The sequence below is a fragment of the Rhipicephalus microplus genome, chromosome 6, assembly GCF_043290135.1.
Source record: "Rhipicephalus microplus isolate Deutch F79 chromosome 6, USDA_Rmic, whole genome shotgun sequence".
Lineage (NCBI taxonomy): Eukaryota > Metazoa > Arthropoda > Arachnida > Ixodida > Ixodidae > Rhipicephalus > Rhipicephalus microplus.
Window position 1 is genome coordinate 177,972,275 of NC_134705.1, and position 19,358 is coordinate 177,991,632.

General features: G+C 43.7%; 1 protein-coding gene across 2 annotated transcripts in view; it reads left to right on the plus strand.

The window, feature by feature from the left end:
- Nucleotides 1–19,358, plus strand: part of LOC119168293 (protein unc-79 homolog) — a 101,901-nt gene that overhangs the window by 51,183 nt on the left and 31,360 nt on the right. For both annotated transcript variants that reach the window (XM_075867139.1, XM_075867140.1), the window contains 9 exons: nucleotides 620–662; nucleotides 4,355–4,537; nucleotides 6,251–6,389; nucleotides 8,032–9,539; nucleotides 10,156–10,626; nucleotides 11,621–11,963; nucleotides 13,793–13,907; nucleotides 17,013–17,270; nucleotides 18,424–18,462. In XM_075867139.1, the coding sequence (XP_075723254.1) occupies nucleotides 620–662; nucleotides 4,355–4,537; nucleotides 6,251–6,389; nucleotides 8,032–9,539; nucleotides 10,156–10,626; nucleotides 11,621–11,963; nucleotides 13,793–13,907; nucleotides 17,013–17,270; nucleotides 18,424–18,462 (3,099 nt within the window). The remainder of the gene's footprint in view (nucleotides 1–619; nucleotides 663–4,354; nucleotides 4,538–6,250; nucleotides 6,390–8,031; nucleotides 9,540–10,155; nucleotides 10,627–11,620; nucleotides 11,964–13,792; nucleotides 13,908–17,012; nucleotides 17,271–18,423; nucleotides 18,463–19,358) is intronic.

Consider the following 19,358-nt stretch of genomic DNA (forward strand, 5'->3'; position numbering starts at 1 on the left):
CTCAGCCATGATTTATGCTTGTGGCGAGATGAAAGAAAATACACCATTAAACCATACTTGCAAGTGGGGCAGAGTAGATCGAGCCTTATAGTCTGCATGAGCAGCTCTTGGAGAAGTGTGCGTCTGTGCGCAATAACTTGCAGTGCACCTCTCACACCGAAAGAATGCTCTCTACTGCCAGTTAACTAGACCTCCCTTGAACATTTTTCAGGGATTGTTTTGGTCAATGCTCTTGTTCTAACCATCTGCACCAGAGTGGCACTCAGAGCAGTCACAATCCTTATTTCGTTGTTATCCTGAAGTGTCAAGCTTGAAAGTTATGTGCGTTGTGAAAAATCTGAACTCATTTTGCACACTGCTACTTTCAGGTGCGTTATCTTTTGGCAACCATTCCGCAACACTTGGCAGTCACTTTATCTTGCGTAACCAATAAAATTTATTTCATAGGTAATTATTAAACAGTTTCATTGTGCCATGTGGAACCACTGTGCATTCTCCAACTGCCAACTTTTTTTGTGCTGCTGCTCCTAGATCTTTGCCGTAGTGCCCTCTTCCCAACCAGTAACTGTTTGATGTCCCACTTTCTGACGCTTACCACTCATGACTAACACATTTTCAGGGCATCGCCGGTTTTCAATGCCTTTCTTGCATCCATGCCAAAAGTGAGTTGAAAGTTTAGTAAAATATGCTTGCTTGTGAAATTCTCTCTTACAGCCCAATTTCATGCTGTGCTTAATGGCAACTGTAATTTAACAGAAATAGTTTTTTATTTGTATGTGCACTATAGTTCTTTTGAAATTGTCTAAAAAGCCTGCCGTAATTTTTATTCAAGGCAAGAAAAAGAAAAGCGCTGATTTAAGAATAGTAGTGCCTTCTCAACTTGTCGCCGGATATATGAATCCCCTGTTGCATTGTTTTCATCACGGTGAAATGGGCATGGTTGGCTTAAGGAGGCAGACTGGTCTTAGACATCTTCTCGCTTATTTCTTCAGTGATCTTAATAAAACTGCACTGGAATATGCAGTTTTTTCTGCTGATTTCAAATATTTAATTAGTTTTCTTGTAACACATCTTGTTCCTGAGATAAGTTAAGTTCACCCCCTATTGTTTAAAGCCACCATACAAAAAAAAAAGTGCTTAATTAAAAGTGATATTTAAGATATACCAACATAGACTAATGACTATAGATTGAAAGTATGCAAGAGTTTTTGTTTTTAGGCCTTTCCTGGTTAATTTACAGCAAAATGAACTATTCATTGTCAAAAGCAGTTGGAATTGTGTTACAATTTTGATGAGTAATTAATTAAAAAGGCTTGTGCTCTGAATTCTGCTCCCATACTTGCATTCTACACACATACAGGTTTCCATCGCAAAAAGAATTATTGTACCTGGCCTAGTTGCAGAGATATTGAGGCCTCAAAATTGAACAGTCTCAAATTTACGGTTTGGGGAAAAAGGGAAAAAACTGAAAACACACAGCTTCTTCAAAAAGCAACAATCATGGTGCGCATGTTTTGCAATCCTCATAAAGGTGCTCATAAATTTGTAGCAGAGGTTCTAACACAGGTGCCGGCAAATTATAAAGAAGCCTCGAAGTCGGTTCCCCATTTTTTTTGCAGGTTCTGCATGTTAACAGCACCAAGAATCTGGACAGTTAGAATGACATTACAAAAAAATTACCACTTCCTGGTGTGTGAAAATTTGTAGAGATAGAAAAATACTTGCAAAAACCAAATATGTCAATTTTAAAAAATAAATTTTTTTGTCACTTTTTGGTTCCAAAAACCAGTCTTCCCCCTTAATTGCAGTGTCAGTGTACTCTTATGGCCAAAACGTCAGATTATTCCGTGCAGGAAATGTTGATGGAAGCTGAAGTACAAATTGGTGTGCAAGCCAAAGTTGAAGCTGTTAGTAAAGCACAAAAGAGAATCTTGATCCCCATGAAACACCTGCATTTCTGCATATGAATTTTATGTCGCAGATTTTCGTTTACCGATATGTTATAGAAAATGATGCAGCTATACAAGCCAGGCAGGTATCTGGGTAACTTTCTGCAACACAATGAGTTGATGATTGAGCACCAGCACAGGACAATGAACAAGGGATGGTAATGAACAGTGAAAAAGTTGTTACATTTTATGTGCTTTGTTGGTTTTTATGCTTATGCATGTGAAGTAGGCGTGGGTGAAAAGTAAACTTGAGGTTCGAAGTGAATTCAAACAAAATTGTGATTCCTTGAAATTATTTTGAATCGCATAGTTCGAATAACATATCACAAATAATGAAGAAAAACGGGTATTTTTGTCATGACACAACCAACTTGCACATTATTTTTAAGCACTGGAACTAGGTGTTTGCAAATGTCGCTGTTTTGGTTCGAAGAAAAAGTGAAAGCAAATTTGAATAGTGACAGGATTTGAATTATTATTGCGGTACATTTTACAAGTGGTGAAAGATGTTACATTTTAAGATATCCTAGTTATGTATATAAGCATCTACAGCATGTTTATAAACTTAAAAAAATCACTGTTTCATTGCAACTGCAATGTGATGATTTCGAAAGCCACAAATTGTAATGTTATATGAAGTAGGGCTGGCAGCTAGCTCTTAGATCTGATCTCGCTTAACTCAACAAAATGCTGGCGTGAGGGGATGCGGCCGCTCCAGGGAAAGATGTCATTTTCGTCCAGTATTTTCGCGTTGAGAGCACAGGGCATAGAAAGGTATACAAACTGCTTGCCGATGCCTGGCGAGATAGCGTGCATGCCAGTAATCACAACCACACCTTTAAAGTCGGAGTTCACAGCTGCTGCTCAAGCAACATAGCCACCCCGCCCCCTTCCCCCGGCATCCTTTCATGCTCCTTCAAGACAGGCGGGACGTTTCCTCTCTGCTTGTGCAGCAATCGATAGTAGACCTCACACTCAGTGGTGAAGTTGCATTCGCCCTTTTTGCGATGAACATAGGCCAGCTCTTCTCATCTCTTCGTCAGCAACATTCATTGGGCATACGACGCGCAAGGGGATATTATCGCTTTGGACTTATCCAGAACATGGCAGCAATTCTGACAGCAAAAACTTGTCGAGAGTGTCCATTTAAAAATTACAATAAAAATAAATGATCTAGATGCAGCTGCAGTGTGGCTTTGCAGCCATGCGGATTTTTCTAGGTGATTTTAGGGTGGAGCTGCTACAGTGAAACCACCTCTTCAGGAGGGCTTATCATCATCATCATCATCAGCCTTACTACGCCTACATACAGCAGGACAAAGGCCTCTCTCATGTTCTGCCAATCAACTCGATCCTGTGCCCCGTTGCGGTGGTCTAGTGGCTAAAGGCACTCGGCTGCTGACCCGCAGGTCGCGGGATTGAATTCCGGCTGCGGCGGCTGCATTTCCGATGGAGGCGGAAATGCTGTAGGCCCGTGTGCTCAGATTTGGGCGCACGTTAACAGACCCCAGGTGGTTGAAATTTCCGGAGCCCTCCGCTATGGCGTCTCTCATAATCATATGGTGGTTTTGGGATGTTAAACCCCACATATCAATCAAATGAATTAACTCGATCCTGTGTTTGCCGCTGCCACTTTATACCCCCAAACTTCCTAATCTCCTCTGCTCACTAACTTCCGTCTCCCCTTCACCCGCTTGCCTTCTCCTCTGGGAAACCGGTCGGTTATCCTTATTAACTTGCTGTTATTCTGCCTACGCACTACATGCCCGGTCCATGTCCATTTTTTCTTCTTGATTTCAACTATGATATCCTTAAGCCCGGTTTGTTCCCTGAGCCACTCTGCTTTCTTCCTGTCTCTCAAGGTTACACCTATAATTTTTCTTCCCATTGCTCGCTGCATCATGCAGAGGGTTACATGTGAACAAATGTATATGCATTCATTCACTTCGAATACTTGATTTTTGAATAGCTTAAACTCGTGCAGAGGCGGATTTGAATACTGTAATATTTGTTCGAATATTCTAATCACTCAAATATTCACCCATGCCTTGTATGAAGCAGCAGTAGGTATGAGATAGAACTACCAAGGTAAACTGATGTGTGCTAATTAAGACAAGGACACAGAAAAGATGGAACAGGGACAAGCGCAAACTTGCTGCTGAGTTTTATTATTCGTCACCCTTCAAATATATACTCTCAAAAAAACATAGTCACGTGGTTACATGGTCGAAAACCAAACAGCTTACAAGAAGACGCGCAGGAAGTTACGCCCCGTATCAAATAAAGATACCTTGGTTTACCTTGAAGTATGAAAACTTCTCTCTTTCTTATCTAACGGCTCCACATGTCAAAATGCCAATTTAGAAATGATTTGGTGAGTCTACAGACTCAATTGGAATGCACAGGTGCTGGACTACAACTTCAAGATCGGCAACGTGCTCCTCAGCACGTGTATGCCCGTGCTCATCTACTGTCCGTCGCCACAGCGCTACTCCCATGAGCATGTGTCTCCCCGATACTCGCTGTGGTTGCTGGATGCACCGGCACGGCACTCCTGGCTCATGGCTGTGCTTGTGGTCCTCTACAAGGTGATGATACAAGTTCTGCATTACTTTTTGTTCCTATAGAATGGAATGAAAGAACTTTACTTAATGAAAAAACTTTTTTTCTACAGTCAATCGTTAATCTTGTTCAACCATTGTATAACTCTCTTGATATTCTTACTTTTATGCTGTATTGTTCTGTAGAAACAATGTTAAATTACGGAACTTCATCCACTGTCTCGTGGCTTGAGTAGATAAGGAACATACCTGTAAATGTCTGTTAGACATTATATTGCAGACTTAAATCTCTGAGTCAGTTATAATCTCTTTCGAGTAAAGACTGTATTCCTTTTTTTTTTAATCTTAAAATGAAATTAGATTTGGTTAGCAGACATTTCAAAAATAAGTTCTTTTTTTTTTCTTCTTCAAGCTGGTGTTTTTGTAGGCTTCCGGGATAAAAAGCCTGACACGTTAATTCAGGCTCAAATCAGTGATTGACCTATTCTCCCTGGCCATATTGTAAGAGCTGGGGTGCCATACTTTATTTCAGCAAGGATCAGACTCTTTAAAGATGAAGTAATCCCCACACGTGGACTTCAACATTGCTCAGTCACGGAACATTAACTCATGTCCAGTTATAACTACAGCAGCGGTGCATGCATAAGGCGGCATTGTGGGAAGGAAAGACTGCCACAGCAAAAATTCACATGCCAAATGCAAGTACTGTGTTGAGTGCTTGAGGTTCGTGCATTCCAGTTACAGTAAAAGCTCATTAATTTGACTCTCGTTAATTTGGGAAATCGAATCATTCGGCAGTGTTTTCTGGTGGCAGCCAGCACGAGCATTGTTTAATGGCACTAAACTCTCGTTAATTCAGTCACATTTGTCAGCAACCTAATCAGTTCGGATGATCCTCGGAGGGCGCCAAGAACGAAGAACCACAATAGTACAAAAACGAGGTGCACAGACAACGGAAGCGAGGAAGCGCTGTTCACATCGCTATCTTAATCAGTTCACGGTTTCGCCTACATGTGGGTCCAGCAATCAGCAGCTTCCTTCTAATTTGATGCAACGCACTCAATGTCAGAGTACTCAAACATGCCAGAAGCTGTTGAAGATGAAGAGGTTTTAGATGTGGTCAGTATGCTGACATTATACTCGTTAACTACCACATCGTGATTGAGGAACTAACAGTGGCCAGCCATTTTACCTTCAAAAGAACTATCGTAACATGCACGGGGTGGTGGTGGCGGTACGTATTAAGGAAAGGTGCAGAGCAAGTTTCGAGCTAAATAATTATGGGGGTGGGGCATCGTGAACGCATTGAGAACGAAGTTGTAGGATGAAGAAAATGGCGGCTTTTGCACTGCTCTGATGTGAAATACTAAGTAATTGATTTGCGTGCTCATTGAGAAAATGAGTGTATTGGTGTTGCAGACATTTGTTTATTGTTTTATCAATACTTTCAATATTACGGCATTTGGTTTATTCAGACACTTTTTTCCAGTCCCGTGAAATTATAATTAACGTGCTGTTACTGTAATACAGTTGTTCACACTAGCAACAAAGTCCCACAACAGAATGATTCACATGCATCAAAAACAACACGTGGCCTCGTAAGAAACAGTCTTTGAAGTTATAACACCTCTGAAAAAAAAAAAAGAATTCTTATCGTAAAAGCAGACATCTTACAATTCCTATTTGTAGAAATAGTTTTGTGCAGCTGCATAATAGGAGCATTTTACATTTGCCTTTCAGTTTGAATATGGAGTGCCGCCTTTGTCAAGACAAGTTCAAATGCTGGTGCGGATTTTGCTGAACACGCTAGATGCCCAAAATCACCAGTGCAAGAATATTCCAGAACCATTCTTAAGTCCCGTTCCATCACGCTCTCGAGGTGAGAACGCAAGGATTTACTTATCTTTGCCTTGTACACACAGCAATGGGCCATTCAGCAGCTCGAACAGCTTCCCTGTTAAGTCATGTATTCTCTCTGTCATGTGATGTGTACTCGATTGTCCATCAACAGTGTCAGCTCATGCAAGCTACATCCCCATTTTTCGAGGTTCGATCACTGAAGAAGAGATGCAGTCATTGCTGAATAACGCACTCAGAATGTTAAAGCATTTTATTGGTAAAGGGACACTAAAGTGGAATAATGACCTGGTCTAGATTAACCAACTGCACTCTGAGAACTGTAATTCCATATGTTTCACTATCACAGGTTCATTATTGGCGGAGAAAATCAAGGTTGAAGTTTCATTTTGAAATTTTGGGCCAAGATCTCCGCGCTTGATGCCAGAAATTTCTAAATGTACCGTTGGTATTTTCGTGGCACTGGCTTGATGAAATTTTCTGGAACTTTTTCTGCCAAGTCTATGGCACCCACAGATGACAAGGTAGCTTATTTTTATTGATTGGAAGCTACGAAGGACCCAATAGACCCCTTTAAAATTTTCTACATCGCGGTGTTTTGTGCAGGAATCTCAGGCTGGTGTCACCACCCCCACTTTAGCGCATTTTTTGGCTTACTAGGCATCGTGTTGCGATAAGAGTGGTGTTTTCAGTATTGTGAAATTGTGCTTTACTAATACCCGAAAGTTGTTTTGCTCTTTAGTGTCCCTCAAAATCAGCATGTGCATTGTCAGTCTGTATGCGCGAGGGCATACGTAATCCTCAGAATATTTCACTCTAAAACAATTAGGCATGTGTTGATAATTGAAAATTAATGTGAACAACTTCATTGAAAGGCAACCACACTTGTCATACTTGACTTTCTCTAAACGTCTTGGGAAATGAGCGTGTGTTTTGCACTGTTGTCTTTATACGAAGACTGGAACACTATTCAACATGCCACTGCAGTCACTTGGAATTTTCGAGGTTTTTTTTTTTTTTAACATTCAGAAATTTGTGTCTATCAAATGTCCATACTTCAATTGATATGTCGGATTTAACGTCCGAAAACCACCATATGATTATGAGAGACGCCGTAGTGGAGGACTGCGTAAATTTCGACTACCTGGGGTTCTTTAACATGCACCCAAATCTGAGCACACGGACCTACAACACTACCGCCTCCATCGGAAATGCAGCCACCGCAGCCGGGATTCGATCCCGCGATTTGCGGGTCAGCAGGGCTACCTTAGCCACTAGACCACCGCGGCGGGGTGTCCACACTTCAAGATGAACATCTTGGGTGAAAAGTGTGTCCACACTCGTGCAAACAAAGACAGTGTAATGTCTCCGATATTGTAATTTCCTGCTGCTAAATGACCACTAGTTACAAGTTAGACCATATTCCTGCTTTAGTAAAGTCCACTAAACCGTCCTATCAAGTTTTGTAATAGTTGTGCTCCTGAAGCCTGTGTCGTGTTGAGTCCTCGCACATCTCTATAAACCAAAATAAAGCTTTTCTAATGAAAAGCTTTATTTTAGGTTACTGACCTGACTGTTCAGAGAAGGCCTTCAAATGACTGCTTAAAAATTTGTGTGTGCTACATATCATTTGTTAACTTGTATTTCTTTATTTCATCATGCAGATCTAAGTACAGCTTCTGTTGACCTTGAAAACATCCAAGAACATGACGGAAGCACTCCCCTTGACCTTGGCCTAGCCGGAGACGAGATCCGGTTTGCATTTGGGTCTAGTACCACAGCCGAGGCTAAAGCCAGCTACCACAAGCCCCTGGCACGTGACACGCATGACACAACTGAAGCTTCGCGCGAGTTGCTGCGATCCGGCAAAGAAACCGGTGACCGTTCCCAATGGAAGGCACTCAAGATGGCAGACTTCAGCTGTTCCGGAGACGAAGACGAAGCAGAGCCGGAGCTCGAAGCAATCCCCGAGAGTCCTAAATCCGAGAGCTCGGACATGGCCGAGTTTGGAGGCGAGCTCCAGGCCCTGGCACCTTCCGTGCCAATGGCAGAGCTCGCGGAGCAGGCAAGGATTAGGGTGGTCAAAGACGTACTACCTGGAGAGGAATTGATTAAGGTCACTGACGCATCGTGGCAGCTGGCAGAAGAACCAGTTCTCGTGGGCGGCACACCTGTTGATTCGCAACCCATGTCTTCTGTACCGTCAGGTATGGACGGCCAGGACTCTTCACAAGTCCATATCGAAAAGTCATTAGCAGAGCCCATGGAGAAACCCACGTCTAGACCCCCACAATCAGTATTTCCCAACAAAGCCGAAGCAGATGCAGAGACAAAGGCTGTCGACGACAGGTGCAGAGAGGCATCGCAGAGCCCTTCAAAATGGCAGAACTCTTCCAGTGTCCCGCCAGACCAGACAACTGCTGCAACTGCGGTTGCTGGCAAGTGCGGATCTCCTCAGCCAAGGCCGGAGATCCGCCTCCCGGATGTGCATCCGTGCGACATTAAGGGCAAAGTTGCAGCTGTGAAGAAGGTCTTCGAAGCGAGAGCCACATCAGACGCGGCGGCTGCTTTCGCATCTTCTCGCAAGAACGTAGTGTCCCTGGATGCTAAAATGATGACGCCGCCGAAAGAGCGTGCCCTCCTCACCTCCAAGTCTACCACCGACATCGACGACGGGGAACAGGCGACGCCCCTGAGCCCCAGTAAGTCTCCCAAGCCTCGCATTCATCGCATGGGGGCGGTCGACCTTGGCTCTCTGAGAGTCAAGGCAGAGTCACCAAAGCCTAGCCCTTCCAAAGACACCGCTCCCGCCGAGGGTTCCCTCACAACAGTCGCAGAGTCTCCGAAGAAGGTGCCAAAACGTCTGACAGCTGATACAGCAGTCATTCAGTCTTTTCAAGATACGAGCTCTCATCGGACGGTATCAATGAGCCCTAAGAAGATCACTTCGGAGCCTGCTGCGCTGCCGAAGTCACCTGGCGTGTATGTGAAGGAACCGGCCACCGCCCAACGGTCCCTTGACATGCTGACCGCCAAGCTGCGAAGCGCCGTGCCCAGGGAAACCGTTCACAGGACCAGGTCGGAGAGCAGTCAGGTGACAGTGCCAAGGCCACTGCCACCGGCCTGCAATGTGCAACGGCAACACGGTCCCATTGTGCTGGAGCCACTCATGGTTAGCGCTCTCCTTCCCGAGCTGATCACGTTGTGTCAAAGTTCTTAACATAGTCATGTTGGTTAGGTGGTGAGTATGAATGAGTTGTAACATAGTTAAATTGCTTAAATCTAGATTAATATTACTGCCAGTGTCTATGATCACATATCAGACAACATTCAAGGAAAATATCTTGAGGTCATCATTTCACTTCACAAAAATTAAAGATGCTTTATATGCTGTCATTATAGCCTCTCAGGGAACTTAATCAAATTTTAAGGCGATTTTAGTGTAGTGAAATAGCACTTTTCGCACGGAGATTTCATGGAGGCGGAAATGTTGTAGGCCCGTGTACTCAGATTTGGGTGCACGTTAAAGAACCCCAGGTGGTCGAAATTTCCGGAGCCCTCCACTACGGCGTCTCTCATAATCATATAGTGGTTTTAGGACGTTAAACCCTACAAATCAATCAATAAATCAATACAAATCAATCAAAGATTTCATGTGATAGGTACATATTCGCTCCTTCTGTCATTCACGTCTCGTTGTTTCTTCGTTTTTGCACAACGTAACATGAGCTTCAGTTAGCTTCAGTAGGCCAAGATGCTCGTGCCTCTCATTTGGAATGCACGTGCAGGTAAGGCCAACACCAGAGCGGCTACTGCCCATTGGCCCACAGCCCAAGGGTACCAAGCCGTTCATGCCCAAACAACTTTCAATGGGCAGCCTTGGTCCCGGAGCCGATTTCCGCATCCGACACGAGCCCAGACAAGCCGACGTCTTCCTTCTGGAAGCCAGCCGAGGCGGGGGCATGCAGACAAGGCCGGGCGTTGGTGCCCACTTTGGGGGCATTCTCCTCGGACACCAGCCGCTGGGCCCCATGGAAATTCCGTCATTAGAGAGGCTGCTGCCTGTAGGCCCGATGCCCACACGCCAGCCTTTGGACACACGGAGCAGCCCCGGGTCGCCCGCACGTCGACTCAAGTCACGATCGCAGAGCACAGACACAAACTTGGTCGCCAAGCGCAGTGATCCCGACCTCCTCGCGCGAGTGCAGCTAGCCAGCACTGAACACATCTTTACTTTTCCTGACATCCAAGCAGTTGAGGTGAGCAGAGCTCCAGGGTGGTTATTCACCACCTAATGACATTGAAAGTTCGATGGGAGCCCGTTTTGGCCTTGTTGGGATGAAACATGATGGAAAGAAAGTACATCAAGCAAATGAAAGTTTAAAAGAGAGGACGTTTCAGCTTCCATACAGAACCTCGCTCACAATCTCTATTTGTAAGCCTTGTTCACAATCTCTGTGAACTAAGTTTTATATGAAAGACCAAACATCTCTTCTTTTCAACCTTTATCAGGTTTGGAGTACTTTGTTTTGTCACCGTTTATATTTAGCACAATAAGGAGCTGTTACACAGTATGCTTTACTTGTATATTACCTTTCTTTTATATGTATGTCGTCCTGAAATGTATTTATTGATTTTGCTCAGTGGACTGGAAGACTCAAAGCCCCACATAAAGAATATTGCAATGCATGTTATTGTGAATACTACAATGATAATAGTATTACGAACCGCACACGTAGATTATTACAAAAGAGTTATATGTAGTGTAAGAAACTTGTCTTAGTCTATAAAAAATATTCTAACAGAAGAAATATAGTCATATGTTATGTATAAAGACATGGATTAAAGCTGGCAAATTCCCCAGTACTTTTTCGAGATCAGGTTCTTCTTGGGCTGAGTCTTTCGTTTAGGGCACTATGGGAGGATAAATTACAGAGAAATTGCTTAGTGAGCTCAACACATAATTTAAACCTTTGTGATGGCATGTACAACATAAGAAATTCTGTGTTATGTGGCCATACATGTAATAAAACAACCTGATGCAGAATGATGTGATAGAATGTGTTGGCATTAAATGCCAAGTCATAGTATTATGCCCATTATAAATTAGTTTCCCACTAGACACTAGCTCTTTCACGCACAGCCCTTGAATGGGCCAATATGATAGGTGCTAAGTAAAAGTTATTTGTTTCTTGCAGCATGGTATGTTGTCCTCGTCAAGTTAGTCGCTCATTTGCTTTACTTGCTCATCAGCCGCAGACAACTCGGAAGGACTCTCCGGTGGTTGAGAAAGCCCACCCCTCCGTCGATTCACCTCAGCGGCAACCGCCAGCACAGTCGGCTTCCGCCGTTCCGTCAGAAGACAAAGGCAGCAGCAAAGGTGGCGCGGAAGTGGCCGCAGACGCTGCCTCAAAGGAGCGGGTGCGTCCTCAGGAGCACTCGATCAGCGGAGGCCTCATCGACATGCTTGTGAAGGACGTCATCCTGGACAAGGTGCTGAGTGCCGCCGGAAGGGTGGAGACTGCCTTCCTCACCCACGGCTCCAACAGCCTCGAGGTCAAGGACGACGAGGACACCGCACCACATCCCGAGAAAGGTTGGCGTGCGTTGTCCTTTAGCAAGCCTTGATGAGTGCACTCGATGCAAGGACCTCGTGTGATGATCAAAGCTCGAGTAAACTTGATGCAATGACACGGTTTCTTCGTGCGCTTTGTACCAAGAGACAGGGACGAGACAGTGACAACAGAACACGTGGGGCGAAAACTCACGACTCGTTTATTCACATCATGCAAAATGCCAAATAAGGGTTAAGGTTAACAAGCATATAGGTGGGAACGAGCGAAAGGCAGGATGTAGCAAGAAGTAGGCTGAAAAGACAAAGACGACATCATGCAAGGCTATATAACATGTCTTCATTAACATGGACGTATTTTTGGCAGATCAGTGTGGCAGACCACCTTATAGAAATTTCATTTCTGCTTGCGTTAAATGTAAGGAGGGTGTACTGATGCATTGCTCTTTTACTAATATGATAAAAAAAAGTTTCTTTTATCCCCCTGATATTTCTATCGTCCCGTGCGAGCAACGTGGTGTTATTTGAAATTAGAATGCCGCTCTTGGAACACATAGAAACAGACACACTGTCATGCAGATGAACACATGTACCGTTGTTCACTGATTTTATATCAACAAGCTCACCAACCGAATCTGTAATACTTCCCTAGTGACACGCTTAAATAACTTCGTACAATATGCCAATACAACTCGCAAGCAAACGTTATAACAAACACAAGGTACCACCACACGGTATCCACAGGAGATGACTGACGGTGTTGCCCTCCGATTGATCATCCACAGTAGACGTCTGTCACCACACGCTACCGAATCCCAAAGAGACTCGCTATTGTTAGTTGCACGCCGGCATAGCCTCTTCACGACCAGCCGTGCAGTGCTGCTGGCACCTCTGCACTAACCCTAAGTCGCGCGAGCTTAGCACCACCACTCGCTCGGCGGCTCTTGAACCTAAATGCTGCTAATCCACGAGATGCCCGTGCGCTATGAGGCGCAGACAACCTTACTGGGGTTGATAGCATCCCCACACACGAAACTTCGGTGTGTGAGCATTGTCTTGTATATGTTGCAAGTTGACCTGCTCCTTGCAATTGTCAACAGGCAAATCTCTATTGCAGGAGATGCTCACTAGCACAGCGTTATTTCTTTTTTGTGTATTCTTTACCATGAGTTAGGGGAATACCATATGCAACCTTCTCGGCACTTTGCACAAAGGGGTCTTGGGGATTTGTTGTGCATTTTTACTTTGCTCGGCTATTGTTCACGGTTTTGCACGGTCCCATAAGCTTATGTGGCACTGAAAAGAAAACACTGATGCCGTATCTTTGCCCTACCTACTTAATACAGTGTGATATGCCATGCAAGTACGGTATAACCACCGCTTTGCTGTAGCAAATATATCAGAAAGATCAAAGAAACCTTTTTTTCATCATAGCATTAAAATAGCAATGCACCAGCATGTCCTTATTGCATTTAACGCAGGCTGAAATAAAATTTCTAGCGAGTGATACAGTTGTGAGTTTGCGAACCACCTGTCTTGTCATCTCATACCCTCCTCGTAGTACGAAGCACATAAACAAATCATGAACAGCCATCAATTCATCACTCTGCGGAATGGGATAACATTTTGTCATGCAAAACATTAAACCAGTTGCAACGAGCAGATGGTGTGTAATGACACACTTTCTATGAAACAAATTCAACAAAACGGACTGGAAAGCCAGTTGGTTCTGCACAATCGAAGGTTTCGTTGGTGTTTTCTCCGACTTCTGTCATACTGCATTGTTTCTGTGTTTCCATCGTCTCCAGATACACTGAATCTGTTCTGCTTTGTGTTTCTCCGTGATGTCGCAGGAGCAAGTGACGAAGCCCGCACGCGGCTTCACTACCGCCCCCGCAAGCAACGCAAATCTGGATTGAGCACTATTGAGATTCAGCGCACCCTCGACGCTCGAGGAGGTGCTGCCAGGTATGGAGACATTTACTGCAGACCAAACACATTAGCAGTTAGTAACTTCTCTCACCTGGTCCTGTTCACTTTTTTGCACTCAAACGTACATGCTTCATTTGTCAAGTCTCTGTAGTAGAGCGTGCCTGTACAAGTAGCGCGACTTGGACACAATTGAAGCTGAAATGTAGAAAGATGAAAGCAGTGAAGCTTCATGAAAGAGGTAATTATGAGCCAAGCACTTGCGATGGTGTTCAGTTGCACAGGCAAACACGAAGACACCTCATTCGATGACCCCGATCATTTTATAATTTTAATGCTGTGGTCAACCCCTTTCACCGACGAACATGAATGCCTCATTTGTCAAACCATAAATCGCTATTTTGAAGTGCGTCAAAGCCATCAAGCCATAATGTACAAAGATGTTCTACAGGCATTGCTCAAGAGGACAACACCAGTTTGCTTATGCATTGCCCATATTCACTAAGTGAAGAAACGTCGCTGTAACTTTTTATATATTTGGCAAAATATTGCTTCTTATTTTTACCAATTCTGGTTCAGTTCTTAGATGACTAAGTGTATCGAAACTGCTATGATTTTTTTTCTTTTTTGAAGAAGGTTGGTGTATGCATTTGCATTCAGTATATGTCGCTGCAACACGACTCCATTGGTTGAAGCAGCACGAAGAGAACACAGTGGCTCTGACACAGGCAAGATATGCTTGCAATGGTGTTTCTTAACATAAGCAATAGAACCAGCACTGGTCAAACAGTGTTAGCCTAGCGTAACTCGAGGAAAGCCGCTTCACCAAGGCTCAATTGAGTCTTCGGTTTCGTTACTTCAGGCATGAAGAGACAATTGCGCTATCTTCAACATGACAGGTTATTAGGGTAATTCTCGCTCAAATTTGTGTATGCGAACCTGACCCTTCTCTGGGTTGCACGACACCAATGGAGAGGAAGTCGCTGACCAGCACCCTAGTTTGTTTTCACATCGAAAGCCATTATAATAATCACAACAGCTGATTTTGGTGGCATAGTTGTCCGCCACAAACACCATTGGTGTCCCTAGCCACTATCATGCATAATGAGAAAAAAAAGAAATCACAGCATATTCATGGAGTGAAGGATGATGAGTGGGGCGAAGCGTCCGTCTGTCCGTCCGTACATCCCTCCGTCTATCCATGCATCCGTCTGCCCATCCATCTGTCTATCCCTCTGTCCGTCCGTCCGCCTGTCTGTCCATTCATCCGTGCGTCCGTCTGCCTGTTTGTCAATCTGTTTGTCTGTCTGTCTGTTTGTCTGATACTGCCGGTTGTGCCTGACGCAAGACAAGGTTAGACTAAAAAAAGCTTTGCCCCTAAGAAAATTGTCCAGTGTAATATGAGAATTTAGCCGGGATTCTCTGCATGACGCACTTTCGCAAAAAGACCCTATATGGGTGTGATGTTTGGTAAGTAATCACATTAACATATATAATATAGCGTGGTAAAATAGTGAAAATAACAAGCAGGCGTGTAACAATGCAAATTGTGTAACGAGTGGGTCATTGAATGCTTCCAACCCATTACAAAGGACTCGGCCATAATTCTTCACCGTCATCAGCCACAGCATCGGCAAAGTGCACAAATAATGCCTTACAGATGTGTAGCGGGTACCTAACTTCTTCGCAGAATGATGAATAATGGCATAGTGGGTGCTTCCTTGATGATATGTGGGTACCTTGGTACCTAGTTATGATGACTTTTGGTACCTTGCCAGTGTACCTGTGTATTAGTTGACCATAGAGCATTTACAACGGGCTCTAGAGAAGCGCTGTTTCAGCTTCAGCTGCGACTGTGCTGAGTGTCCTGCGCAGGCCTAGTGTTATTTTCATGTGTGTGTGCACACTTGACTAAAGAATTCAATGCCAACCCCTTACAGAGCTTTTCCCTAACGTAATGCCTTTGTACCCCTAAGGTGAAGTAAGTGAATTGAGACTAAAGTGTTATCAAAGATTTCAAACTTCACTCTGTGGATCCCCATCTCAACTAATACGCAGCTTCCTCGAGCAATGGAAGAAATCAAGCACTGACAAAATCACTGGCTTTCAATTAACAGCGAAGCTGTTCAAGCCTAAACTAAGGTCGGTGTCGACACTTTGGAACATACCCACCCTCTGTGGGTATGCGCCACAGAAGGTGGGTATGTATCAAGAAAGTTTGGAGGAGGGACAGAAGGAGAGGGAGCAATATAAAAAAGATGGAGAAAGAACGAAAGAAATATGAAGGAAAGAAGACGAAGAAAGAACTCAATCTAAGTTTACCAGGTAGTGACGCTCGCCAGCTCTGCATTTGGCTCGGATTTCACAGGCGTGACGCTGTACTAAATATTTTTTATTGCAGTAGAAATTATTTGGACAGTCACGGTGGGTTTTTGCTGTCGCCAGCGCCTGCAGCGTCATGTCAAATATGAAGTCTAAATTGATAAGATCCCCCAGTGAATTTTACTTTCTACCTGCGAGTAATAGAGCACAAGCGGGAGCGACGAATACGGCTGAAGCAGCGATCAAACAAGCCAGCCCATCACCGTCGCTCCGAGGCGCATGCGATAAAATTTTCCCACCTCTTTGACTGGTCATTTAATGCTCAAGCAGAGAAGAAACGCCCCGCTTGTTTTAGCGAGTGTGGAAAAGATGCAAAGGGGGGGATCCCTCGAGCAGTAACTGCCACCTTTCGCTTTATGAGCACAGGCATGTGCAATATCTGGCTGTCTCAGCAGCTATCAGGGCATCTCGAATACCCTTCTACGTGCTGCATTCTCAACACAGCCAGTGTTAAAAGTGTGCCTGGAGCAGCTGCATTTTCTTACACCGGTGTTTTGTAGAATTGCATGCGATCGCATCCTAAAGAGTTTGCCACCAACCTCACTTCGGATAGCATTACAATTTGTTGCTATCACATTGATTAAATCACCCTGACGATAAAACAATCATTTTTTTAAGTTATACCACCAAGCTAATTAGGCGGAAAGAGCAAAAAAAAGGAGTGCTCATGTCGTGATCTTCTTTGATTTGTTCTCGTGTAATTAACACTCTAGCTTGTCAGTGAATAATTACTACAAGTTTCTCTTCCATCATCATGCGCAGGCGGGCACGCAAGTCCGAGCCAAGCAGTGGTGGCCCGACTCCGAGCAAACGACGCCCCGGCAGCAGTGGCGGGGGAGGCGGAGGAAGGACAGCGGTCGAGGAGGCTGTTCCCGAACGCTGCCCTGAGTGTGCCCTCCCCCTGGAACACTACAGTGATGAGGAGCTGGGCCTCTGCATTGTGCTGCTGGCCACATTTGTGCACCGGCAGCCGGCCCTGGCTGCGCCCCTGCTTCCAGAGATTCTGCGACTAGTTGCCAAGTGCGTCCTTTTCATCGCACCTAGCCATTTGACATCATTTGTCGTGTATTTTGAATTAGTTGCGATAAGTGATAGCACAATAGTGCTTCGTTGCATATTCAGTAAACCAAGGCATTGTACTATTGTCACACAGTTTTTAGAGCTGAAAGCTTGTAGCTAAGCAAAGATAAGGAGAACAGCACTGTGTCAGTACCTCTTAAGCCAGGATAATTTTAAAGACAATAGTCTTTCACCGTATACTTCAATGCAGAAATTTTGGTCTGTCAGTCTTTCTGTTTGTCCACCAAAGCGACTTGGCTACCAGGCAAAAATTCTACCACTTCCTCAATGCCCACCCATATTGATCTGGGGTGTGCATTCATACTTGTGTACATTTTCAATCAAAAAGCAAACATTATGCATTACTGAGGTGCAATATCAACATGACAATATTTTGTGATGTGTTTCTTTATACTAAACAATGCACTGATACGTAATTCTAAAGACCGTAGTGTCTATTACGGTGTGCCGACAATGTGACGCTATGCACGAAAAGGCGGAGTTTTCTTACCCTTTGCTAACACGATGTGGCGCTGCCACCCACCTGGGGCTCTGAGATTTGCTGATGCTTTCGTTCTCCAAGGTTACAGCCAGATGGTGCTCATGTCTCGCGCAGCCCTTTCAGGATACCATTCATCGATTTTCTCACGCAAAACATCAAATAAACGTTTCGTTCTCGCTCTCCAGAGAGAAGACTGTCATTTTCCGACGACATTTGTGGTCAAACACATAGATATCTGGCCAATTTTTTATATTGCTAATAATTGCTAATAGCTTATTTCAGTGCACATCAAAAGCAATGACAACACACAAACATAAGGATCGACGAAATATGTAAACGCAGGTCAAAGTGTCTATTATGTTTCTGTGCCATCCTTGTTTACAATGCATGCTGCCATAAGCTATCATAAGTAACCAACTACATCACCTGTACATCTTAAAGTTGCTTGTTATCTCGAAATAGGCAGTAGGATTGGTAAGCTAGCAAAACTGGGTCTAGCGGTGGCTGTGAATCAAGCGCAAGTGAATTTGCAGTAGACATACCATAACTAGCACAGTTAAGAGTTTACCGTTAAAGTTCATTAGAATTTGCATGTACATTTTTTTTTTCCAGAGTCGCCTCACAAGTATACTACCCGTGGCAACATGAAAGGTGAGGGGTGCTCAGAGGATATGCATCTGCATGTGCTTTAGTTTCACGCTCATTAGATAAAATTTGTTATAATGCAACCAATTAATAACAGCTTTGCCTGTAGCTCATGTATTTGGTCTTCTTTTCCTCATTATTCTTAGCCTGTACTGGTGTCACACATAAAACTTTTTTGTTATGATATTCATGGAATGATAAAATGAAAATTGATGTTCATAAAACGTTCTTGTACTTTGCTAAGCTTTTTTAGGTTTACATAAAGCTCAGAAAAAGCCTTTAGGGTGAATAAAGAGAAAGAGAAACTCTAAAATGGTTTGAAAATATTGTTGCACAGAATTTTAGGCTGTATGGTAAAGAATCATGGACATTGTCAAAAACTCAACCAATTTTTTTTTTCTAGTGTGCGGTATTTTAGGCTTCCAATGCTATCTCCTATTTATCTCTGCTAAAGCTACTGAAATAAAACATTACATTTTTGTTCTGCACTAGCAGTAGGCATGTAGACATGTTTTTATAATATGTCGACTAATGGAAACAAAGTTTAACGAGTTTGTCACCTAGAAGGTTGCACGCTGCAAAAATTTTACATCAACATCAGTGCACCATTTCTGCTTTGAACAACACTCAACTGAATTTGCTACTTGAGCAGACTGCATGCATACCTAATGCAGTGGCAAGTTTTCTTTTTTTTTTTTTTTGTCAGAATAGCGAACAATGAAAATTCTGCTCCTACTAGAATAGCACACAACACACCTTTCCTGCATGCCGTGTGCATTGCATGTGCCACTGTTATTAGAGACTTTCTAGAAAATATGCTGTTTTTGTTAAATTCATATTGGCTTATGGAAAAGCAACTTCTTTTTACTGACAGGCTCATTTTTGTGCGAGTTTTTCACAAT